The following is a 26,450-nucleotide window of genomic DNA, read 5'->3' on the forward strand; positions in this document are numbered from 1 at the left end:
AGAATAACCGTTTCATGTGTGTGGCAAAGAAAGAGTTACTTTTTCCAATCAAAGTTCCGCAAACTTGTAATAAAAAAAGAGAATTGGAAGTTTTCAAATTTTGATTGATTTGCATTTTAAGAGGCTTCAATGAGAATCAGACTCGACGACCTCAAATGACCTGATTTTTGCGTTGAAAGAAATTACCACCCTTGAAGCGAGAGTTACCTTGCAGTTTGTGTTCGGAACAATCATAATACTAACTAATTAGCAAAATAGATATGGTTTTTACACAAAAGGCAGCATTTAGACATCAAAAAATGAAGTTTGACGTAGCGCAACCTTTCTTTTGGATCTTTTCGTTTGTATATAAGTCTTCTTTTTCCACTTTGTTTGATTTCGTGGCAGCTAAAATCGATAGCAAGTGAAAGTTAAGAACATAATTATAAATGAACAGTAGTTAACTAGCTCCAATGTTTCGATATCGGTAGTCATAAGAAGGGAAGATCTTTTTACCAGATGGGTTAAACAGAGGCCTGCACCTAAGGAGCACTCTCTCAGCAAAGGTGTGAAATCCTTAATAATGTTCACTGTTTGGGGATCTGAAGACACGTGAACTCTATTCTTGATCACGTCTAAACGCGTGAAGTAAGCGGAAATGATGGAGATTATGAAAATTACGAATGATGCCCCAAAAAATGCCATTGATTTCCACACAAGTACGTTGTTCATCGGTAGCATTTGTCCGAATTCGCATTTCAAGGCGTTCTCAGGGTAGATTTGGTTAAAAGCGAAACTGATGGTCATTTCGACCGAACTGATGAACAGGAAGAAGCCCAGGATCTTATCGTGACGAACGTTCAGAATGAGCTGTTTTCCATTGACTAAAACAACAATGACATTAAACTAGGTGAACATGTTTTAATCTTTTCCTAAGTCTGAAGAAAAGAGCAGTATTTCAAAATAGGCACAATCGGGATTTTGGCAAACTGCGAGCAGTCTTGTTCCTATAGAGTATAGGATGAAAGTTGGGTTATCCAAGCAACAGAAGATAAGTGATTACGGCAAATGGCGCTCTGCCGGTTAGTTTCTTGTTTTTGCAAAGTGTAACTTGCATCCGTATTTAGTTTTGAAATCATGCCTCGCGCGCTATTTTTTTTACGTGGGCATATGGTGTGCAAAGTTGTTGTTCCGACCATTTGAAAAATGGGGATGAACTTTGTTTTCTGGTGTTTAACAGTTTATTTGCATTTTCGTTTGTTTTTCAACGCAAAATCAGATACCACAAATAATCATCGGAATCTGTCGAGTGATATACCAAATTGAAGCCCTTTCAGTCGTGATTCGAACGACAAAACGTTTCTCAAAATTTTTTTCCAGTATCGAGAAAAACGGGTTTAAATTTTTGATATTTTGTTCAATTTCGAGCAAACAAAGCGGTCAAGCAGGCTCACAAGAGTTTGTTTATGCTTAATTTCTTTACGCAAGTAAAATCAGTGTTTGGAGTGTTCAGCGCAATTTTAGGAATAAAAAATTTCAAAAGTTTTTTAAAAAGTTTTTGTTTGTTTTTCTAGTCATTTTCGACAAAAAGTGTTGTCAAGTTTGCCTATAATACTATGGTTGTCAAATATGCCTAATTTCTAGTTTTAAATCAGAGCCTTTTATTACACCAAGCAGGAAAAAAAGAAAAAACTACACTAATTTGAAAAAAAAATTCCTTTTTTGTATTATTTTAAAGACTATGGTCGGAACATTCGGTGCTAATTGCACAGTAACCCGCTGTCCTTGGTTTTCTTTTGTAAATTGTTTCATTGTTTTTTTTCCGATAAAATAATGCTTTTTGGAACAAATATTTGTGCTGATTTCTGAAGAAAGTAGAACTGTTATAGGTTCCTAAAAAGTCCCTTAAGAAAAGATTTTGGGCCTTGAAATTAAAACTTGGTACGCATTTGTTTACTTGTGTTTTTGAAGATTTCACAAAAAGTGCGGGACATCTTTCAGTTTTGCTTTTTCCTGTGATCCAACTATCATACTTGTACCCTGGAAAATTATTTAAAAATAAGTCAAACATTTGAGCTCACCCGCTACTTCAAGCCAGTTGATTGCTATCTGAAGGTAACAAGCGCCCACTGTAGAAGCGACGAAAATAAGCACACTGGGGTAACAGTTCGCACTAAGTATTTGTGTGTTCGAATCGCTGTCGCCAAAATCAAAAGCGATCCGCCAGAAAGCAAGAGAACCGTAGCAGTTTATGACCAGCAACGGCACGTAGTAAATATCGAAGTCTTTTCCCGTTCCCGTAACTTTCGTCTTCCAGATTTGAATCAGTAGAAAAACCGAGCGAATAGTTGAAACAGTGGCGCTTGCAGCCGTTGCGACACGTATCCAAATTACCATTTCGTCACTGTATTTAAGTCATTTATTTCTATGTTCACTTATTACCAATGGAAGGAAGAAGCAATTATTTTAAGGAAGCTAGAAAGTAGTGTCGTTTACTTTATCCAATATGAGGAACTCTGAAACAGTAAAATCGAAGCTATTTTTATGTTAATGTGGCTTCTTGTTCGTATTATTCTTTAAAGACTTATCTCACAGGCTATTTTTTTGCTTAAAATCAGATAAAACTGAACTTAGTATGAATTCTTGCCATTTTTAGCCTTTGTTTTCAGTTTTTGCCTAATGATGTAGCTGTTTGTTTTGATCAGAAATTAGTTTAAACTTAACTGGCTTCTGATTAGGTCAACATGGGTGAATACAGTGACTGCGCTTTTTCCATAATTATGAAGTATTGGGATTTTAATTCTGGCCGAAATTTGTACTAAAAATGAGCGATAAGATGAAAACTTTAAAATGAATTTGGGGTAAAATTATCAGTCAATTAAGACACCACTGATAAATGAAAAAGGTTGAACCTGGTCTAATCTTTAAAAGCTCAAAAGATGAAACTACTGAAAAAACTCAAACTGCCAATAAACGTTGATTAAAAACCCGATTGGAAAAAACTCAAACTGCCCAATACACTTTGGAGAATTTTGAAGTACGTCAATCAGAATGGCAAGCGGAAACTGTAGTGAAAATTTTTGCTTAAATTTTTGTAAAATGGGTATAAGTTACGCCTGAATTGGGTATAAATTCATTTTTTACGCAAGTTTCCGATAGGCTATGACATTATCGCCATAAAAAGTCAAATTTAATCCGAAAATGATTTGGTCAAACTGATAAGTAATTTGAACATTTGAATTAAAAAATGATTGCAAATTTGCGATTAGTTTTGAGTTGAGGAAACAAAAGCTGGAAGTTATCTTGAAACTTCCTGCTGCATAGATCAAAGATATATATTTCTGTTTCAACGTTCAGGTTTTTACAGAAAAAACGAGTTTTCCAGCGCAGTGCTCTACAATCAGTCCATTTTTTTCATGCAAGTGGCACATTGTAGTGCAAAGTTTTGCGTCGAATTTATTCGTTAATTAAATAGCATGTTTTAGCTTTAACCGCTGAGAACTCAGCATCTAAAAAAGTTCAAGCTAACAGGCCATGGCTTAGTGTTTATTGCATGTATCCGGAAGTCCGAATTCAAATCCTGTTGCCTTCTAGGTGTGATTGTTCTAATTTTCGAAGCGAGTGATGGAACATATGTGCTTTAGCTGGTTTTTTTTTCTCCAGACATACTTTGTTTTGTAACTAGCCAATTTTTACAGAGTTTTGTATATCATCTGAGTGTTTTTAAGGTCTTGAGCTCATAATTTAAAACAAATTTCACCTGCGACCATTATTTGCAAATAAGGATGGTATGAACAGTGCCAGAATTCCGCGCGATATAATTCCTCATCATTATGCGTAAGTGGCAAAAGAATTCGTTCCAAATTGAATTGACAGAAGCAATTTGGCTTTTTTATTGCCTTACCAGGAGCAACATCTATCAGTCTCGCTTAACATAGAGTGCGGGTGGTTAAAACTACAAAAACGATTCAATTAAAATTAAGTTTCTTTTTTTTTAACAGAAACTGTGACGCTCAGGGGCAGCTGGATCCTCTTTTTCTTGGCATTTCTAGTTAAATGATTATTTTTGTTCATATTGCACAACCAGCTCCGAGTGTAATTGCGATTTTGTTATTGTTCCGACTTTCGATACGAAAGTAACGGAATATTTGTGCTCGGGGTGGTTTTTTTTTTCTTCAGACAAATTTCGACTTTTTAACTAGCCATTTTTGACGGAATTTTTTATATCATTCAAAAGGTATTGTTGTCCTGAGCTTAAATTTGAAAAGATATTTTACCTGTGATCATTTTTCGTGAAGTTATGAGGGTTTAAAGATTGCCATTTTGACCAATTTGGGACAATTAACGCGCGATATAATTCGCGCTATTAACGCGTAAGCGGAGATTTAATTCGTCTTATAAATCGTTCCAAATTGGTTGAACGAAGCTTATTTGCCATAATTGATTTGTTAAAAGGAACGAAATCTATCTTTTTGTACTTTATATGGCGTGTGGGGAGATGATTTTCATAAAAAAACTTCAAATTTTAGAGAAAAAAAGTTCATTTTATTTTATTTCAATTAATTTTTTTTATATTATTATTGCTGCTCCATAAACCTTAGTAGGCAGTCGGAACATTCAGGGCTTCGCCCTGATACGAGCAGTCTTGTTAAGTTTTGTATAGTTTTTGGAATCCTGGCATATTCAATGTGACTTTAATCCTGACTTTCTGAATGTTTTCTATAACTGCAATAATTTCCTCTTTCGAAACCGTGCATGGCTGATTACAAGAGCCTAGCGCATTATTGCGCTTTGTTTATTGTTCCGACTTTCGATACGAAAGTAACGGAATATTTGTGCTCGGGGTGGGTTTTTTTTTTCTTCAGACAAATTTCGACTTTTTAACTAGCCATTTTTGACGGAATTTTTTTTATATCATTCGAAAGTTATTGTTGTCCTGAGCTTAAATTTGAAAAGTTATTTCACCTGTGATCATTTTTCGTGAAGTTATGAGGGTTTAAAGATTGCCATTTTGACCAATTTGCGACAATTAACGCGCGATAGAATTCGCGCTATTAACGCGTAAGCGGAGATTTAATCCGTCCTAGAAATCGTTCCAAATTAGTTGGAAGAAGCTTATTTGCCATAATTGATTTGTTACCAGGAGCGAAATCTATCCTTTTGTACTTAATATGGCGTATTTTTTTTTTCATTTTTATTACATTTTATTAAACATTAAAAGGCAGTCGGAACATTCAGGGCTTCGCCCTGATACGAGCAGTCTTGTTGTTTTTTAAGCAGCTAGCAAGATTTGATGTGGTAAGCATGTTATGTGTGCTAAAGTTTGTATAACTCGGTCCAGACCTTCGCAAAACGTGTTTTAGCAAGCGAAATATGATGCATCTGAATCAAATCACAAAATAAAAATGAAGATGCACGAACAAAAATTTTTCATGTGCAATTAATTTGTCAAAAAAGATATAAGGTTCCAGAAAATTGTCAGATCTAACTAATCTTGCATCAGTCTGTTTCCAGTTAGCGCTCATAGCGCGTACGTAGCAATTTAGTCTGCGCTTAATATCAGCGCTCAAATGTGTTTTGAGTTTTATTAGGGCGAGCTCAAAGTCAGGTTTGAACAAGTTTCTTTTATTTTTCGTTTCTGTAGTGAGTTTTAATTGTGCTCAAGGGCACGGTTGCTGTGCAAGTAGCGCAGAATTTTCCGACCACTTAAAAAAACTACAATAAAACATTTCTTTTTCAAATGAGTCTCGTTTTTTATGAGTAGAAAACAAATATTGGACATCTTTTTCTGCCAAATATGGGCTAAATGAAGCTTGCAACATTAGTTTTTGTTTAAAAAAAAACAAAAGGTTTAAATGACCGATTTCTTCATAACTATAATGACCAACTTTCAACGAACCAACTTTCGGCGTCGCTTGCTCGAAATATGAGTGAAGCTCAACAATTTTAAACCTGTTTTCCCGACAGCAGGATGATTTTGGAAATTTTGTATGGTCGATCGAATCACGACTGAGGGGTTTCATTATGATAAATTATTCGGCTCATTTCGATGTGGCTCATTCCGATGACTAGTTGTGACACCTGATGTTGTGTGCAAGAAAAATAAAACGCAAATAAAACAAGACTGCTCGTATCAGGGCGAAGCCCTGAATGTTCCGACTGCCTTTTAAGGTTTATGGAGCAGCAGTAATAACATAAATATCATTAACAAATTAAACGTAAAAAAATGAAAGAAAAAAAATTCCAAAATTTGAAACTTTTTCCATGAAAATTATCCCCCCACACGCCATATAAACTACAAAAGAATAAATTTCGCTCCTTGTAAAAAATCAATTATGGCAAATAAGCTTCTTTCAACCAATTTGGAACGATTTCTAAGACGGATTAAATCTCCGCTTACGCGTTAATAGCGCGAAATATATCGCGCGTTAATTGTCCCAAATTAGCCAAAATGGCAATCTTTAAATCCTCATAACTTTACAAAAAATGATCACAGGTGAAATATCTTTTCAAATTTAAGCTCAAGATAACAATACCTTTTGAATGATAAAAAAATTCCGTCAAAAATGGTTAGTTAAAAAGTCGAAATTTGTCTGAAGAAAAAAAACCCACCCCGAGCACAAATATTCCGTTACTTTCGTATCGAAAGTCGGAACAATAATTAAAATTTACTTTCCATTTTGAATGATCGGAAAAAATGTATGAAACAAAATCTGTTTATGCGCAAAAATTAAATTTAAGTAAAATATAGATATGTTTCACATATCATTTTTGCTCTTTCAGTCACGTGAAAAAACCTGGCGTTTTTTAAGCTGAGCTATTTTTCAATTCCTTTCTATGCTGAGAAAAACGTATATGAGTTTCTTTTGTTTGTTTGGCATTTTGTACAAAAATTCCGATCTATTCATATAATTTTTTACCGTTTACTTGAATAAAATGGTTTTGTTATTTGCTTTTTGGATAATGAAAAGAGTCGTTGTTTGCATGTAAATTTTCGGCGCCTGTCAAAATGTGACAACTTGCTGAAACTTCCCGAAACTATCTTTATCTTATTGCGTCACTAGATAAATTTTTTGACTACTTTCAACAGAAAGAAGCTGGTAAATGTGAAATGAAACCGATTTTTTAAGCAAAAGCAAGCTTGTGCAATGACAAAGTTTTGTTGAAAATAAAGAGTTCTTGCAGTTGGAAACATTCTTTTCAATACATATAAGTTAGAAAGATGCAGTTGGAAAGATCTTCTTTTCAACACATAAAAACGAGTAAATATCTCCCACCCCCACGCTTTAAGTGGGAATATGTTGACTTGGTTCTAATTTGGTTGGTGATATTTAGAATCGATCTTAGTGTCTTGTTTCTTTTTTTTGTAGGCGGAGCATGCGCAGCTAGATGCTAACAGAAACAATGCCAAACTGATGCAACTACAAGAAGAGAAAATGAACGTGGATAGGACTCTAGAAAACATGCAGAGGTGAGTCGAAAGCTAACTTAGAATAATCAATCAAACATAATTACTCTTGTTTGGTATTTACACTATGACTATGCCAGCTAAGATGTTTTGGTCCACCTCTTCTATACTTTTTATGCTTTCATTAATCGGCGGATAGCAAAGGGTAAATCGACCCAAAATGTGCATATGGCGGCTTTTTCAGCTATATAATATTGCTTTGGCTATTTTTCAGCGCATATAAAATTGTCCTATAATAAAAACGCCGTCAGCATCAAGAGGTTTTCTGATCCACCTACTGAGTGTTTTTGCGCGCAAGGCATTGTCTAGAGTTCCATGACAAGAGATTTCCGCCGCAGTCATTTCAGGCCCAGACACTTCCGCCCCCAAAACACAGTCATTTCCGGAATTGACTGCTTTTGGGGCGGAAATGACTGGAGCTGAAATGGCTCGGAGTGTTAGGTGTTGATCCTGCTACCTGACCGAAACAAAAATGCATTTTTTTCTTATTGGGGTTCCTGGCGTTTTTTTTTGACCTTTATCTGTTTCAAGCATGCCTGTTCACGACGTGATCGAACTGATTTTTCGGAAACTACTACTATCTGTAATTTTGTTTCATTTATGTCTTGTGTTGTCAGGAGACTACAACACTTGGAGGAAGAGAACGAGGAAACGTTAATAAAGTTGAACAAATCGGATCAACTCAACTCTCAACTATCAGTAAGTAGAACTCATTAATCACTTAAGCGGTCAATTTAACGGTCAATTTAACTCGAAACGAAAGACAACTCTCAATAAAAGACAACTCGCGTTAAAAGACAACTCGCAATATGCTCGCGGAGGCAGTCGCGCAAACGTTTTGCGAGCTCGCCAACAGAAGTTAGGACTTTCGTCTTCTGTTTCGAGTTGTCGCGGTGCCCAATTTAACCCCATCTTCCCCCAAAACAGTTGCGAGCCGAGCATGTTTTTCTTCTAAGTCAGGAGTTTTCTACCTATCAAAATTGATCAATTTGCTCGCAGTGGCGCTAAAAATTTTTGTTCTTAATTCAATTGTAGGTCGAAGTCTATTGGGAAGATGGGTAAGGGTGTAATGCGAACCATTTCCGATCAATACTACTTCGAAAGGAAGTCAAAAATGTCAATTCTCGTTCAATTTTAAAATTAATTACACCTCCCCCCCCCCCCCCCCCCCCCACCTAAGAAAGCTGGCTTTACAACTAAACAAATAGAGGGAAAACAGAAATAGTGTGCTAGGAACTTGCAGCTGTTCCGAATTTCGAAGAAAGTCACGGAGTATTTCAGCTCAGCAGTATATATTTTTTTCTTCTGACGCATTTCGGCTTATAAATAGTCACTTTGAGCGTTATATTTGGACACAATTTGTTATATTAACTGAAAAGAATAACGTCTTGAGCGCAACTATGAAAAGTATTTTACCTGTGGTTGTTTTTTTGAAGTTATGCGGGTTTGTTAGTTGTCAGTTTGGCCAATCTGGAACATTAACGTGCAGTACCGATATGCCTCGGAACAGGCTGATGTTTTTAGGAATCTTATATAATGAATTAAGTATCAAAAGTATAATTCCATAGAATGTTTGATTTGCAAGTTTCTGGCCTGAAAATGTAATCATAATTTGCATATTTTTTGTTTCTACAGATAATGCATGAGCGGTTATTTAATCCAGCTCAGAAAGTGTTTCAAATTGAACTGCTAACCGTTTTTTTGGTCGTGAAAAGACATTAGCATTTCACTAGCGTGTGTGGTGTTAATTTTTCAAATAAATAACCACCGGAGCGTAGTGTCATTTTACGATATCTACTTATTTCCGACCTAAGTCGCAAATAAAAGCGCTGCTTTTTTAATAAGTGGCACTTTTGCAGCATTATATCAGATTAACTTTTGCTGCAAATCTTATAGCTTTGTATCTGAATTATCGGTGCCGATTTCCTGTTTGATAAAGGATTATCGGTGACTCTTTCCTGAATTATCGGTGACTATTTCCTGTTTTCAAGAAGATTTTTGTTATTGTTCCGACTTTCGATACGAAAGTAACGGAATATTTGTGCTCGGGGTGGGTTTTTTTCTTCAGACAAATTTCGACTTTTTAACTAACCATTTTTGACGGATTTTTTAAAAATCGCTCGAAAGCTATTGTTGTCCTGAGCTCAAATTTGAAAAGATATTTCACCTGTGATCATTTTTCGTAAAGTTATGAGGGTTTAAAGGTTGCTTAATTGCCATAATTGATTTGTTACAAGGAGCGAAATTTATCCTTTTGTACTTTATATGGCGTGAGGGGGGATGATTTTCATTAAAAAAATTTCAAATTAAAAAAAAAAAGTTTCATTTTATTTTATTTCATTTATTTTTTAAATGTTATTACTGCTCCATAAAACATTAAAAGGCAGTCGGAACATTCAGGGCTTCGCCCTGATACGAGCAGTCTTGTTTTTTTTATAATATCCTTTGTTCTCAATTTTTTTTTGATTCTCAAAAACATCGTATCAATGTATAAATATATGTATATATTTTTTTTCGTTTTCTCGTAAACTACTCTGCATGATCTAAGATAACGGGTTCAAACTAAAGAACATGAGATAGTAAATGTCTTTGCCTAGCTACTACCGACTAATTTTTGTAAAAACACAATGTTGGACTCAGCAAAAGTCCCCTTACTGAAAATATGTGCGTTTTGAATTTTTTTCCGTCAAACAAAACGGTGTTGAATCTGAGATGAAATATTCAATCGAAAGAACATGCTAGAGAGGTATCTTAGTATAAACAACTTTTCACCGGTTTCGGCTTTTTAGTGGAAAAATATTTGGGCTTTAGACCCATTTTTGGACTTTGTTCAGTATCTTAAAAACGACCGTGCCAATTCTGAACAAAAAAATAATCACCCCGGCAAAAGCATGCTCTCTGTTTTTCAATAGAAACGAGATATAATTTTTTAACCAATTTTTGACATATTGAAACGCTTGAAAATTAAGCTTTCCTTTCGCATCTGTACATTTTTTAAAATGTTATCAAGAAGGTAATTCCAGCTTCAGCTGGCCCTCCAGGGATCAGATTATGTTAGACGGCAATGGCGCAGATGCTAGGATGTAAGAATTTTAATTTTGAGGTCAGCTCGATTTCGGCACCGTAGAATTTTTCAGTTATATTTTTACTTTTTAAATTAATTTTTTAACCCTTAAATTCACAAAATATTGTTTTTCTGGTTATTTAAATCTTTTAACACCTTGTTTACGTGCATATTTGCCTGATAAAAATATCGTCGAAATTAGCAGTCTTAATTGATAAATTCGGTTCAGGTTTTGTTGACTAGAAACAATATCGCCAACAATTTGAAATTAAAAAAACTTAGTGCTGTAAATGATGTTTTTTTTAGCGGGCATTGATGTGATTTTTTCCCATATTTGAAAATGGGGAGAATCTTAGTTTTTAGGCGTGCTTGAGTTTGCTTTGCGCAAAATCAAATACCACAAGAGTTTTTCAAGTTGGGCTGAGTGATTAATCATCTTAAAGTTTTATCAATTTTGAAATGATCCACATTAAAAAATTTAAACATGTTTTAGTGTCGAGAAAAACCAAATCGAAATTAGCGTTTAAGCTAAGTTAGAACTATATTTGACTATTATTTAGGCTACTATATGCATTATACCTGCACATAAAAACTTTTATTCAAGCCGCGAAAAACACTTTGAAAATTCATACCGGTTCGTCGACAAAAAAAAATTCTCTTTCAATTTAATTTTAGTTTCATGTTGAAGAAAAATGTATTCGAAAATGAAAAGTTTAATCAACAAATGCTTACATAATGCAAACAAAGCACTTGAAACTATTGATCCATCGAAAAGTGTTATGATATTTGAGAAATTGAAGCTTGATGATTGTTTTCATAAAATAAAAGATAATTATTCAGAAGACTGAAATGTTTACTAGGCTATTTTGGTTGTTGGTTCTGAAATGTACTTTTTGCCGCACTTTATTTAAAATAATTTGAGAGGAATCCCACACAGTGCTTCCAAACAGGATGTAAACCCTTCAAGGTCCCGTTAGTTTCGTTGCTTGGTAAATGATGAGTTACACTAAGTTATCATTGTAACAAACGTTCATGAGAACAATTTTTAATTGTAATTATTGTTTGTATTTGCGTGTAGCTGCAAGTGGAGGAGAAAGGGCGTGAGGTGAGTGCTCTGAGTCGTCAGCTGGACACTGCCATCCAGGATGGGAAGAGGAATGCAGAAGCACAGCAGCAGAGACTAGCCAACAGAGAGAGGTATTACATGACACCTCAAAGCTCCCACAGACATAATTAACTAGAAGACGCTATTCGATGACCCAGAAAAAAATTTGAGGCATCAGCTGACTCATTCTGCCCACCCTCCCCCCTCCCAGGGGCTCCGTAAAGTTAATTGCATTGGTATTGCAGCTGGAAATCAATTACTGTGTAGTTTTTTCTGGCTGCAATTAATTATTGCAATTGTTTTGCAAGTCGAAAATCAATTACTGCAATATTTTTTTCCAAACATTTTGAAACCATTGAAAAATTGTACAAATTAAATAATTTTTGAACATAGCTCCGCATTCCAAAAGTTTTTGTTGATTTTAAAAATAGGGCAGCTTCAAGGTGCAGAGGTGTCATGTTTTGACATAGTTGTCCAAAGTGAAATTTTGACACGATAAAATTTAGATTCTTTTTGCATTTACTTTGGTTTCCGCAATAAATTATTGCAGTTATAATATGTTGAAAATCAATTATTTTAAATTTTGAGAAGCGAAAGTCAATAATTCATTACAATTATTTCAATTGAAAATTTTTTTACGGAGCCCCTGCCTCCACCTCACATAAGCATCAATTTTACGGTGTAACGAGGGATTTTACAAGGTTAAACATGAAGACCAAATACGTTTTTCATGGCCTATTCAGTTTGCATGCCAATTTTTGTAACAATCGGTTTAATGAATAGTATAAGTTTGAAGGTGGGGGAAAGGAAAAAGAACTCATCAGCTTTGTAAAAACATTAGTTATTGCATGCAAAAGTGTGGCCACAGAAACAGACCAATCGAGCATCTTTGTTGCAAGTGCTTCTAAACCAGATTTTTGCATTTTATTGTTGCTTCTTGTGGTCATGATCATATGCATGTAATATATATTTGTATTAACATATTAGGATTCCTTTCTGTAGAAATTTAGATTCTTTGGAATTGTAATCAGGATCACCATGGCATTTCTGCGGGAAAACTTGATCAGTTTTTGATATTTTATTCTTTTTTCTCGTGGTTTACTGGTCATACTATTTTAGCCGCCGAAATTTGGTTGAGGTCAAACTAAATAATTTCAGGACTCTTTTCCATTTTTTCCCCACATGTGAATTTCAACTTTGAAAAAGTGTTTCAACGTCGTCATAACGTATTGAAACTTTACATGATGAATAAGCTAACTCTTGTGAACAGACAGATTTTTTTTCAAGTCTTACATCATAAGATAGCGCATTTAGCCATGATAAAACCTAAAACAGCTATGAAAATAGAAAAATGAAAAAATGTGGGGAGGGGAGTGGAAAAGAGCCAAGTTCAGACATGTTTGCTTAATGCAGGTCCAGTCAGGCTAGAGTGATGGAGCTGGAGGCACAACTGGCTCGCAACAAGGCCGAACTCAGCCAGGTGCGCCGGGCCAAAGAAGAGGTTTGTGAAAAAAAGCATCCCATATTCGCAGCTTTTCCTACAAAATTTCCATTTCAGACTTTTTGGCATGCTATAATTTTATTAAGTTCATCGCAGCCTGAGACATAACCCGGAGTTCAATTATTTAAAACTTCGGCTATACTCACCAGAGCCCATCTTGTAAATTGCAGCGCACGTGCGATTTGAACCCGCAATGATATTGGAATACGAACAACTAAGTGCGAACTTTCCTGGATATTATCGAAGAAAGGAAGGAAAACTTCTGTTTGGGATGATTTTTTTCTGCTATGGCCTATAATGGAGTTTTTAGTTTCACAAATAATTGGTGATGTCAGTAAAGCTCCTATCAAACGCAACATGTTGAAAAAAACCTAGCATCCTAAACACGCAATGAAAAACAATGCTTTGGTAATGATTTTTTCTTAAGCTTAACACCTCAGAATTTCTGATAACATAACAATTTTTTTTCAAATTTCCAATACAATTTTTAAGTGCAGAAGAGCCAATTACACATGTTTCAGTATACATAAAATTAACAGTTAATGGTTCGTTGAATTTGAGTCACCGAACCAGTTGAGATAGCCTCTTATTCATTGCAAGATATAGTACGAAGCATATCTGAGAGCCCTTTTTGTTCGCGACTTTCGGTACGAAAGTAACGGAATATTTGTGCTCGGGCTGGGTTTTTTTTCTTCAGACAAATTTCGACTTTTTAACTAGCCATTTTTGACGGAATTTTTTTATATCATTCAAAAGATATTGTTGTCCTGAGCTTAAATTTGAAAAGATACTTCACCTGTGATCATTTTTCGTAGAGATATGAGGGTTTAGAGATTGCCATTTTGGTCATTTTGAGCAATTTGGCAATTTGGGACAATTAACGCGCGATATAATTCGCGCTATTAACGCGTAAGCGGAGATTTAATCCATCTTATACAATGCTGATTTAAATTATCCGGACAAAACGAACATAACTTGAATTTTCAAACGCGTTTTTCTCAAATTGGGTTAACATTAGACAAAAAGTGAAGAGAACAAAAGTTGCTTAGAATTTCACCAGAATTGATATGGTTCCATTTTTCCTCCTAAATTCTGAACAAAAATTTTACCCCAAAAATGGGTCAATTTGGCTTTTTTCAATTAATCAAGAATTAAGCTGAAACTACTTTGTTAATTGATACGAAAAATATATCACAGGAAGCCTCTTACGCAGCTCAACATAGTTTAAGAAGGGTTAAATCTCCAAAAACCAGTATAAGAGAAAAAATTTTCTATTGATAGTCAATAAATGTGATTTTTACTATATAAAACCCAGAATCTCTGTTAAAAAATAAATTTTAAACAATTTCCGCAAATTTTTGGAGATTTAACCCTTCTTAAACTTTGTTTAGCTGCGTAAGAGGCTTCCTGTGATATAATTTTGTATCAATTAACAAAGTAGTTTCAGCGTAATTCTTGATTAATTGAAAAAAGTCAAAATGACCCATTTTTGGGGTAAAATTTTTGTTAAGAATCTCGGAGAAAAAATGGCACCATATTAGTTCTGGTGAAATTCTAAGCAACTTTTGTTCTCTTCACTTTTTGCCTAATCTTAACCATATTTGAGAAAAACGCGTGTGAAAATTCAAGTTTTGTTCGTTTTGTCGTGGATAATTTAAATCAGCACTGTAAATCTTTCCAAATTGGATGAACGAAGCTTATTTGCCATAATTGATTTGTTACAAGGAATGAAATCTCTCTTTTTGTACTTTATATGGCGTGTGGGGGGATGATTTCCATAAAAAATTTTAAAATTTAGAAGAAAAAAAATTTCATTTTGTTTTATTTCATTTAATTTTTTTATGCTATTACTGCTGATCCATAAACCTTAAAAGGCAGTCGGAACATTCAGGGCTTCGCCCTGATACGAGCAGCCTTGTTGATTTTTGTTGACGAAGAATCTAGAATAATTTGAGGTGTTTTTGCAGAAGCTTTTAATATAATCTTGCTAACAGGACTGGATATTTATAATTTGAGATAAATTTCAGTGTTGTCATATTCATTTCCACTGCTAACATGATCAACTTTATGATCTGTTTGCAGCAGAGGTTATGCATTAGTAGGTTAATAGCTGAAAAAAGCTGAAGCACTTAAATTTTTCAAGAAGATTATCAACACCAATGGTCAGATACAGCTAAGTAATGCAGAAAATTAACTTTGTTTTTTTACAAGAAAGTAATTTTTTTTAAAAGGTCAGATTTCAGTCATTTTTATGCTGTTTTTGGTGGTGATTAGATCTTTGGCTTCGGCATTACATTTGGCTTCCGTAAAATGCTACAAAAAATTTTAAGAATTTAAATTTCTGCTTTGTTTTTAAGTAAATTATTACGGAAACCGCAAACAAGTTTTTGAAATGTAATTTTTTACAACTTATTTGAAGTGCCGCGGATCCCGCTGCGAGCAAATGTTGCAAGTTGCTGAGAATCCGCACTTCGGTAAGTAGAGTCCGCATTGATTAATGAGTTTCGCAAATTTTTCTTGGATTCTGTAAATATATTGAACCAACGATACACTTTATTCAGAGCTAGAAAGAGTGTGATTAATTAAGAGCTATGGGGCAGTACAACAGTGCCGAAGTATAACAGTGCCGAAAAATTAATTGTTGTTCAACAGTGCCGAAAATTATTTTGAGTACTTTTTTATCCCTAAATCACTGAGAAAAAAATTAATTCAAATCGACGGAAGTTGAAAAGCCAAAAAAGGCCATGTTAATTGATGCCGCTTGTTAAACAAACAAAATTACCCCAAGCGCGGCTTCATATTTTTTTCTGAACAAACAATTAACTCTGTGAATTGTCATCAAACTTTCTTCTCGGTTTTACTCCAAAAAAAACAGTATTCATGCAAAATTGCCAACAATTCGTTAACAGAACTCAAAGTTTTCAAATATCCTCAATTTTCGGCAATGTTGAACACATTTTCAGTTTCGCGGAAACTAAATCAGGGTCTTTTTTGTTTTTGTCTTACCCAAAGATAACTTTTTAAGCATTGTTGAACTTAAATTTTCCATTTACCCTTTAAGTACTAAAACATGCACTGAAAATCCATTTTTTTTGTTCAGCTTGCCGGATGAACGCTCATTCTTTGAAGTCAATATGTGCTCTAATTGTATTTTATTTTTGCTTTGGGCTTCAAACTGAACTTGAAAAAAAAATTTATATAACTCAAATTGTTTATTTTTTTTTCAAACTATTGAAGTTCTCGTGTCATTTGTACTAAACGGCCCAAAATCAGTATTTCTACATGTTGACCTTGAAATGAAATTAATATGGTTGAAGTTGATTGGCAGATAAATTCATTTCAAATTTTCAGCAGATAAATTGTGTTGCCGAAATACACAAAAATACAGAACTTTGGATCTGGTCAAAATATTTCATCAAAATGTATTTAGTTCGAAAAACTTGAAATTAGTTGGATTTTTTGACAAAATTCTACGTTTTTGGTTATGTCGGCTAATATTTTTATCTGCTCGAGATGTTGATGGAAATGCCTGATTATGTTGCTGATCTCCATTTAGCCAATCAGATTCGATCGCATACTTTTCAGCTCATGAGATAGGCATAGAAACTTTGGACCATTTAGTGCATAAGACCCAAGTTCTCTAATACTCCTAGATTATTGTTCCGACTTTCGATACGAAAGTAACGGAATATTTGTGATCCGGGGTGGTTTTTTTTTCTTCAGACAAATTTCGACTTTTTTAACTAGCCATTTTTGACATAATTTTTAAATATCATTCGACAGCTACTGTTGTCCTGAGCTTGAATTTGAAAAAATATTTTACCTGTGATCATTTTTCATAAAGTTATGGGGGTTTAAAGACTGCAATTTTGGCCAATTTGGGACAATTAACGCGCGATAAATTTCGCGCTATTATCGCGTAAGCGAGATTTAATCCGTCTTAGAAATCGTTCCAAATTGGTTCAAGGATGCTTTTATGCCATAATTGATTTGTTAATAGGCGCAAAATTTATCACTTTGAACTTAATATGACGTGTGGGGGGATGTTTTTACACAAAATCTCAAATTTTTTCAAAAATTTTTTATTTTATTTTTTCTTTTACATTGAAATTTTTCATGTTATTAATGCTCCATAGACCTTACAAGGCATTCGGAACATTCACGGCTTCGCCCTGATACGAGCAGTCTTGATCTAATTGCAGATGGGGTTTTTTGTCCTAGCTGCTGAATTTGTCTTCTGTCCTAATTGCTGATAGTGACTTTTATTCTGATTGCTGGCGGTGATTTTTGTCCTAATTAGTTAAATGGTGTTTTTATCCTAATTGCGGATGGCGAATTTTAATCTACCTGCTGAAATTATTTTTTGTCCTTTTCCTGATGTTGACTTTTATCTTAAAAAAAGATAGGGTGGTTTTTAGTCTAATTGCTGATGACGACGTTCATCTTAATTACTAATGCATTTCATCCTAGTTGCTATCTGATAGTGTTGATTAAAATTATTGGGTCAGAAAGAATGAAATTAGAAATTTAAAAAGCTTTTTTTCTCAAATTGAATTGTTTTTAGACGAAAAATTGACAAAGAACAATCTTGTTTAAAATTTCAACAGAACTAACCCGGGTTGACCTCCATACACCGAAAATGCTTATCATACAATTCCATTCAACAAAAATCATTATCATACAATTCCATTCATCAAGTGTATGGAGAAAATGCATGACATACAATTTTCATACGTTTTCTAAAATCAATAGAAATTAAAAATTAAACAATTTCTGCGGCTTTTTGAAAACAGTTCAACAGACTGGTAACGAAAAAACTGACTTTAATTTTTTTTTCACAAAAATGCTTATGATACAGTTTCCATATATGGTGCAATTTGTGGTGCAAAACTTGGGTCCAAAAATTTACCCAAAAAACGAACATTTTTGGCTTTTTAATCAATCAAAGATTACTCCTAGCATCTTTGTTCATTTACTGACAAAATTATATCACTACATGCCTTTTATGTAGCCCAACAAAATTGAAGATAGGTTTAATCTTGTTAAAATGACATTTTTTGGTTATCAAAGAAAAATAAACATGTTTATACAAAGTTGAGAAATTTTTACCGTTCCTAAGTTTTGCTGAGCTACATGAGAGGCTTGCATTGCATTTAACTTTGTCAGTAAATGAACAAATATGCTTGGAGTAATTTCTGATTGACTAAAAAAGCCAAAAACGATCTTTTGTTTGGTAAATTTTTGGGCCCGAATTTTTCAACACAAATCGCATCATGTTAATTCTGTTGAAACTTTAAGCAAGATTGTTCTTCGTCATTTTTTGTCTAACCCAATTTGAGAAGAAAGCATTTTAAATTTCAAGTTGTATTCGTTTTTTCCGGATAATTTAAATCAGCACTGTATAAATAAACTGTCTTTAAACGTTGTTCTGTCAGTTACTATCGGAAGTAATTCCGGAAAGAATTAAGTCAAATTCAAATACATGGCACAAAACATGGCAATTTAGTCACGTAAGTACTTGTTACTGGCTTGAGCACAAACAATTCGATGCGCTGATTCCGACTGCATTTTAAGGTTTTTCGTTAAAAAATGCGGAGTCCGCGACAACGAAATCCACTTCGTGGATGAATCATTTAAAGCTTATGATTTCCAAAAGCTATTTTGGATTCTGTAAATTTGCATTCGAAATCCTCAAATTTTGCTGCTTTTGAAGCGATTAGGGGCAATACATTGTTTTGACCATTTTTCTGTGGATTCCACGACAGCAGAAAGATCAAAGAAAATAGCGGAATCAGCTTGCAGTTTACAAAATACATTAAGTGGTCATTTGAATTCATTTGCTCGACTTTATTTTTTCGAAATTAAGTAAAAGCATGTTCGGTTTTTGCACGTTCAATTATATATGTTTCATGAGTATGAAGATCAATTGCGCATCTATTTAAGTGATTTTACTGCACTGCCATGGCATGTTAATTGCACCCCTGCATGTTTCGCACTGTTTTCAGGCCGATCGCAAGTTCAACGTGAGGCTGCAAGACTTAAGGGACAGATTGGAACAGTCGCACGTGACTAATAGAAGCATGCAGAACTACATCGGGTTCCTGAAGACATCGTAAACAGAACAGACAGACGAAGAGAGGAAGGAGGGTCGAATTATATGTAGTAGATAATGTTAATAATGGTTAGAGAAAATATTATCGGAATGGATTACAATATGCGGGTTTTGAAAAAAGTACAAGTAAAATTGAATTTAAAATTCAAAAGAAAAATTAGTTGAATGTATACAAAATAGAGAGCAATTTTCGTCGGCAAAAACTGTGTTTTGACATCATTAACATCCAATTGAATTCTTTGAGGATTTTTACCGAGGCCAAACTTGATAGCGATCTTCTTTTTTTAAATAGATATCGCGAGTAGCTTGTCCAGAAGTTTCAAGTGTAATAAAACAAGATCATAATGCAGGTTATCACTAGGTAACTGCGTTACTTATTAAGGGTAATGAGCGATGTTAGTACTCTTATATAGGTCCTTCTGATTTTTTTAGTCTTGAAATAAAGTTTTAGATAAAGTCTTGAAATTTGTTCACGCTCAATTTTGATTTTTCGCGGTTTGACTTGTGGTTTCTTTTTAAGTTCAGTGCATTTCCATTGTTAAAAGGAAGGCAAACTCCACTATCGAACAGCAAAAGTGTTAAGGTCACGAAAAACGTGATTGACTTCCAATTTCGAAACTGGAAATTAATATCAGATTTCCGATTACGTCTCAAATGGCATAATTCCCAAATGGCATAAAAAATGAAAAATTTCCTAAATGGAATAAATTTGATGCAACTGGTGCATTAGGAAAGTCTAAAACAATCTAAAACAGGTTATTGATAAGCTTCATTATTAACAGGTTCATCAATAACAGGCTATTGATAACCTGCATTATTTTCCGACAAATTTGTTGCTTATTATTTGTTTGAAAGCAATTAATTCCAAAACTTGTTGACATGTTTTCGTTCCTGACAAAATGTTAGAATTAAAAATTGATAGAAAACGTTTGAATTACAATGAAAACTTGAAATGTATGGCATTTGGGAAAAGTTTCATTTTTATGCCATTTGGGAATTATGCCATTTGGGAAGTTACCTATATATATTTGATATGTTCAACTTGTTTGGGGCTTACATCCTGTACAGAACTCAATATTATGCAAGCTGAAATTGTTTTGCCTCACAATTTTTCTGTTTCAGATGCTACATTACGATCTTTTGAAGTCAAACAGTTGTAATTGTGTTTAGAGATAAATTCGAACCTGGTATCTTGTGTTAATATGTGTGATGTTGCACTGCATTTTTATAGTTTGCTTACAAATAGTTCAAAAGCAATATTTGGAGCTTATACCTTAAATTATCTGTTTTATCACTGTTAATTAATTACCCTTGCGATAACCAAGATTATTGCAATCGGGTAGTAGACTTTTTCCCGTAATTAATTTCGTTCACTGAATGGTCATTTTTAGTAGAATTAGTAAATGTCACCCTCAAAAGCTGACATGGTTAATTTCTTGAATATTTTTTAAAAAATAAGATCGATTAGGTTGTAATTAAGTGCAGTTTTTTTCCTTTTTTTTCAAAAAAATTGTGTATATTTTTGGGATGCGTGATGTTATTCTTAGTTTTTGTTGATTAATTTTACGTTTTGATTTTACGCTTCAATTTATGACGTTTACGCTTCAATTCCTTTTCATATTTTGTTCGTCTCTGAAGAAAATTTTGAAGTTTGCAGTTTTAAGAAGCGCTAGAAATAAATTGTCAAATTTTTTAGAAAAAAAAATCAAAATAGAGTTAATAGGTGACCAGCCTTTCATTAAAATCATTAATTTACACAATTGTTTTGACAATATGATTCAGTTTCTAAACTTTTTTCAAAGTCTTGCATTCTTTGTAAGAGATGAAAATTTTTTAAAGAGTTTTTTCTACATCAAATTCTAGTCAGTTTTGGTCTATATATTTTTTTGTTCTGTTATATTTTATATATGCTACTGTAAATTCTGTTTCCGATATTTGAGAAAGCTAAATAAATACTACATAAAGATAAATAAATAGATAACTTGCTGTACAAAACACTTGTTTTTCCTTAAAAATTTATCGATTGAGTATTTGGAAATATTGCAGTTTTCTGCTTTTTGTCGATTCGTTTGTAATATCTCCTGAAGTTTTTTGTATAATCGGAGTTTTTTCTGGTTAATTCGTTTGTATTTTTTTGTTGAAACTCAGTTACTACATGAATTCACCGGGTCACTTGGAGTATCATATAGCAAACTGTTTACTCTTTTAGCTATAACAAAAATCGATTTCCCTGGTTTGTACTGACTTCCTATTTTTTTAATGTTTCAATTTTTTGTTGGGATGCTGACAGAGTACTCGCAGGAGTTGCAAATTATGCCCAAAAATTTGGCTGCACAATTTTTTTTGGAAATGACGTTTTTTTATAATTTTTGTGGTCTTCTAAAAATTTGAGGTAGAAAATAAATGAGCTGGGGTGTGTGATAAAGGGCAGCAAAAAACCAACGTTTGTGCGTATATTTTTTTATCAAAAGCATCTCATTATTGGGCAAGTCAAGGGGAAAAATTAAATGAAAATGAATATAAAATTAAAATCAATTATTTTTCTTCTAAAATATTATTGACTGTCTTTTATTATAACTGTATTCAGGCTAGGCGTCACGTGGACACGGCTGTTGCACATTGTCCATCAGCTTTTTTCGTAAACTTGTCTGCGATAAAGTTTTTCAAAGTCCATTTTTTTTATTGGAGAAATAATTTTTTCTTTCTTTAAAAAGTAGGGCATTTCCTAACCTTCTTTGTTTCTGATCTTTTTTCTGATCAACACTAATTTAAATCTAGGCTTTTGTGTAGCTTGACAAAATTCTTCCGGAGGGGTTCCTACCTTGTTCTCCCATTAGCTAGACGTTACTGTAAGCCCCCGGTCACTTGTCTTCAGATCTTGTAATGATTGTAGCTTTCTGAGGCAAAGTAACACTTGTATTAACAAGTGTTAATTCGCATTTGTTTGCTACGACTATTGCATATATTCAAAACATGTAGAATAAACGTTTATATCGCTGCGGTTGAGCAATGAAAAGATTTTGGAACATTCTGTCTAGAAATTGTATACTTCTAAGGCTAGATGAGAAATGTTTACTTTCCATCCAGGAAACACTGAAAATTAGGTTAGGTTATCTGTATAAAATTTGTATTCAGGTTAGTACCACAATTAAATTAAATAATAAATTGAAACCATTTTAGTCCTGATTTGAACGCCCTTTAAAATTTTCATAGTGTCGAGAAAAACGGGTTTGATTTTTTTCTACTTCCCTTTGTAATTTCGAGGGGTTAAAGCGAGCTAGCAGGCTTATAAAAAACATGGATCCGCGCCCGATGGGGATAAGCTTTAATTATGCAAAAAATTTATGAAAATGTTTTTTCATTTTTTAAAAGCTTGATTTTTTCATATTCAATTTTTGAAATTTTAGTTTTTTTGTGGCCGGGACTTTGTGTGATACTTGCACAACAAACGGCTACCCTTATTTGAAGTGTTACTCTTTCATGGTTTGTTTTTCTTATATTTTTTTGCTTCTGACTTTTTTTGCTTCATGGTTTTTTCCATGTTGAATGTTGAATTTCTAGTTAGCCGAAGGTTGTAGGGCTCAACGAAGTTTTAAAAGTTCAGCGTTATTTTCGCATTCAAGTGACAGTAATAAATTGAGGCCTCCAAAGTCCCGGGTTTTAATGGTTTTCAGACTGCTTTCAAATATTTAAATGGAAGTTTGGAGCCCGTTGCTTTTTCTGGTTCAGAAAATTACTTCATTAGCCGAATGGCGACTTTTTCTTTGGGAATTTATACAAACTTGATCAAGCGTCTAAGACACTTCTTCTTTGAATAAAGAAACTAATAATTTAAAAGTTTCTTTTTGTTAGTTTTCTTTGTTAATTCTTTTGTTATTTTTTTATTTTAGACTTGCGATTAGCAAATACATACAAACTGCATTGCAATCGGGAAGGCATTGTGTTTCGGCCAAATCAGTTACACCAACTAGCTTAATAAGACAGCTTCTCAAAATAATTGCTCAAAACGAATTCTTCAGTTGACTGCTATGCTGCTTGTCGCTTCATTAACTAAATTTCTGTTCCAAGTGAGCTAACCTCTTTGTCTCGCTCAAGTGAGAAACTTTGTCTTCGCGTTTGATTTAATTTTTTAAAGTTTATTATATAGTGTTCGTTTGAAGAATTGGTTTTAAAAGAATTGGTTTGAAAAATTAATCCCAGTCTAACTTCGAGCGAATGAATCAAGCGAGCAGACTCATAATAGGGCGTTTTCTCTTTTTAAAGTGTTTGTTCGAGTCTTGAAACATAAGTTTAAATCCTGCAAATTTAGGGTTCGAATTTTCTTTAGACGCCTGCTTGAGAATGGGAAAATTCGCAAAATTTTTGAAAATTTTCATTTCAATTCAATTTAAACCTTTTTGTCACTTATTAAATCTTGCTCCCTATTTCAGAAAATACCTCATTGTTTTTTAAGGTGGGAATTATAGCTAGATATTTCCCCAATCGTTTTAAGTTTTTGTGTTAATTACACAAGCAAAACCTTGTGTTATAGTATGACTGTTTTTCAAGCTAAGTCGCAAATATTGTTGCGACGCAATTATTGTTGCGACGAAAAGTGTTCATTTTGAAAGTGTTCATTTTGATCAATAACTTAATGACCAAGCTACTAAGTACATCCAATGCTAAGGATATTAACACTATTATAGGACCACTATAATAAAAATAGCACTTTAACTTTGAGGTATCCTGGAGTAGCGTAAAGGTAGGGAAGGAGACCCGCAAAAAAATTGGAGGGTTCGAAACTGGGAAGTGTCGGATGTTTTAAATGAACTTTTTCGTATACTAGCTAAAATGCGTCCGCTCTATAAATTGAGGCATGTTAGTCGGTAAATTTCTTTTTTTTTTTTCAAATTGAGTGGTAGTGCTAGTGCGTCATAATTGCCTTGCGTCAAATAGAAGTTATGTAGGCTCATAATTGGCGTGCGTCACTTAAGAAATTTTGTAGACTCAAAGTTTTACTCATTCAGTTTTTCTCGAAAGCGTTATCGGTCATATTTTTGCTTGTGCATGCGAAGTGCATTTTCGTCACTGTGTAAGTTTGTTTCGTCTGGACAATTTTTCTCAATTGATCAAGCATGCTTTGATAATTTCAAAGCTTAAAAAGGGCTTAGTGTTAAATGTTTGGTCCGACGACTGAAAGCGCGGAGGAAATTTGTCTTCGCATGTAATATATTTTGTTTTCTAGTTTTTCTTGCGCAATATTGGGTACCACAAATTTGCATTGAAATAAATCATGTTAAAGCCCTTTCAACTGAGATTCATAAAAATTTGCAAAAATTTTTCTCAGTGTCGAAAAAAAAACGGTTTGATTTTTAGCCCAATTTTGAGCAAATAAAGCGAGCGACCAAGCTTATAATAATTGAACTTTTTTAAACGACTGGAAGACTCAGTGTTTATTGATTAAAAATAGTTTTGAAGTTTCTTTCGCGCCTTCCTGGGAGTTAAAAAAATCGGGAAAACTTTTTTTAAAGTTTTTGTAATTTATTTTCTGTTTTGCAAATCATTTTTTCGAGGAAAAATGTGTAAGATGTATCATTCACTAGTACTATCAAGGGAATCTGCTTAAATTCTAGGCTTTAATTTTAGCTTAAAAAAGCTGGTTCCAACCGGGATTCAAAGCCCGACCTGTGGTCTTTCCTTCATATGATTTCACAACTAGATCAACAAGACTACAAGATGCGCTGAGAAAAATTTAGGGTTAAACACATAAACGATAATCACCGAGCTCTGTTCATGTGTTTGTGCTTATTAGCATTGCTTAAAAAGAATTCTGCCTTGCCTAAAGAATTCTTTATTCTTGCTCAAGGGATATGTCACCCAAAACAGATCACAATTTGAAAAAAAAAATTATTTTAAAATTATTATCGTGGTAGGAGTTTTTTTATGCTACTTTCTATTTTCGTTTTTAAGTTTTGATGGTATGCATAATATACATTTTCTTTATATTTTGAAAACTCTCGGGAAATTAGTAGAGAGGCTATTCAAATCTTAAGCATCTTATACTTTTGTCTGTCTTAAAAATAATTTTCTTGCTGTTTGTGCTTTTTGTTTCAGTAAAAATTAGCGTCCAAAACGCTCCTAGTTAGCATGAAAAAGCTTCTCGCTTTTGTTTTGATCGAAACTTTTAAAATGTTTAAGCGCTGAGTATTTTTTATTTTTGACTTTTTACTGGTGTTTTTCCATGTTCCAGTTATATTTAGTTAAAGTCATCCAATGAACTTTTTTTGTTCTTCCTCCATGATAATTGTATTACAAGTATGATTTGATTTGAAAGATCGGGATTTTGTAATTGAAAAAATTACCAAAAATCGAGAGTGATATGATGCCTTAAATGCTGGTTTTTGTCACATTATTGCAAACTATTATTTTCGTTAAACCACTTCAAAATGAACCAAATTTTTTTGGTAGTCAGTGTTTCTTGATTTTCATATTTTGATTATGTCTTTCTGTTTGTGTTTCAGAATGTCCAATTGTACAATTCACGACTAACCATGATGAAGGAGAAGCTAGAAACGTGTCAGAAAGCAAACAGCAACTTACATATGTACATATCTTTTCTGAAAAAGTCTTACACAAATACCTTTATCTGAATTTAATTTTTAATATTCTCCCCAGTTTTTAGTTTAAGTGAGCAACTTCTCTGTAAAATAAACATGCTCGATGCTGCAAAAATAATAAGGAGGGCTATTCGCATGGAGGGCCCGATGGTTGGGAAATTTTCAACTCACCAGAATCGTTAAAGGTTCCTATTTTTTGCACAAATTCGAAGTCAAAATTAGCAAGAATGAATTTCAGCAGTACAGCCAAGTTTTGCCGTACAGCTCATGCAATTATTCAAGAAATTGTTTGATTTGTTTGTCAGTTTGTTGAAATCCGTATCCTAAATTTTCTTTTACGCGTCTTAGACCTGACCATATTTGAAAATTCGGGTCTTATGCACTAAACGGCCCAAATTCGTTATTTCTACATCTCTTGAACTGAAATTATTGTGGATGAATTTGATTGGATAATTAGCCAATCAAGTTCCATCGACATTTTCTGCCATTTCAATTGAAATTTCAAGCAGATAAAGTTATTAGCCGAAATGATAAAGAAAATTGAATTTGGTTTTGTCAAGCCATTTTACTGAATTTTGCTTGTCTGGGCAAGTTTCACAAGTGACTCAAAATTAATATGATACTT

At 33.7% G+C, this 26,450-nt stretch overlaps 2 protein-coding genes across 4 annotated transcripts in view; one reads left to right on the forward strand and one right to left on the reverse strand.

Moving 5' to 3' along the window:
- LOC134851492 (outer dense fiber protein 2-like) overlaps positions 1-25,875 on the forward strand; it is a 75,996-nt gene extending 50,121 nt beyond the window's left edge. For 2 of the 3 annotated variants that reach the window (XM_063867609.1, XM_063867611.1), the window contains 5 exons: positions 7,350-7,450; positions 8,065-8,146; positions 11,590-11,708; positions 13,030-13,117; positions 25,730-25,875. In XM_063867609.1, coding sequence (XP_063723679.1) covers positions 7,350-7,450; positions 8,065-8,146; positions 11,590-11,708; positions 13,030-13,117; positions 25,730-25,858 — 519 coding nt within the window. In that variant the 3' untranslated portion in view covers positions 25,859-25,875. Of the gene's footprint in view, positions 1-7,349; positions 7,451-8,064; positions 8,147-11,589; positions 11,709-13,029; positions 13,118-19,122; positions 19,299-25,729 lie in introns of all 3 variants that reach the window. The other variant, XM_063867610.1, reaches the window with a different exon arrangement.
- LOC134851787 (uncharacterized) lies at positions 192-2,437 on the reverse strand. Its single transcript, XM_063868019.1, has 2 exons — positions 2,061-2,437; positions 192-863 (listed from the first exon to the last, which is right to left on the reverse strand). The coding sequence occupies exons 1-2, from the start codon at positions 2,374-2,376 to the stop codon at positions 388-390; spliced, it is 792 nt and encodes a 263-aa protein (XP_063724089.1). The 5' UTR covers positions 2,377-2,437; the 3' UTR covers positions 192-387.
- Positions 25,876-26,450: the final 575 nt, after the last annotated feature.

The sequence above is a fragment of the Symsagittifera roscoffensis genome, chromosome 7 (genome assembly GCF_963678635.1).
Source record: "Symsagittifera roscoffensis chromosome 7, txSymRosc1.1, whole genome shotgun sequence".
NCBI classification, from domain to species: domain Eukaryota; kingdom Metazoa; phylum Xenacoelomorpha; order Acoela; family Convolutidae; genus Symsagittifera; species Symsagittifera roscoffensis.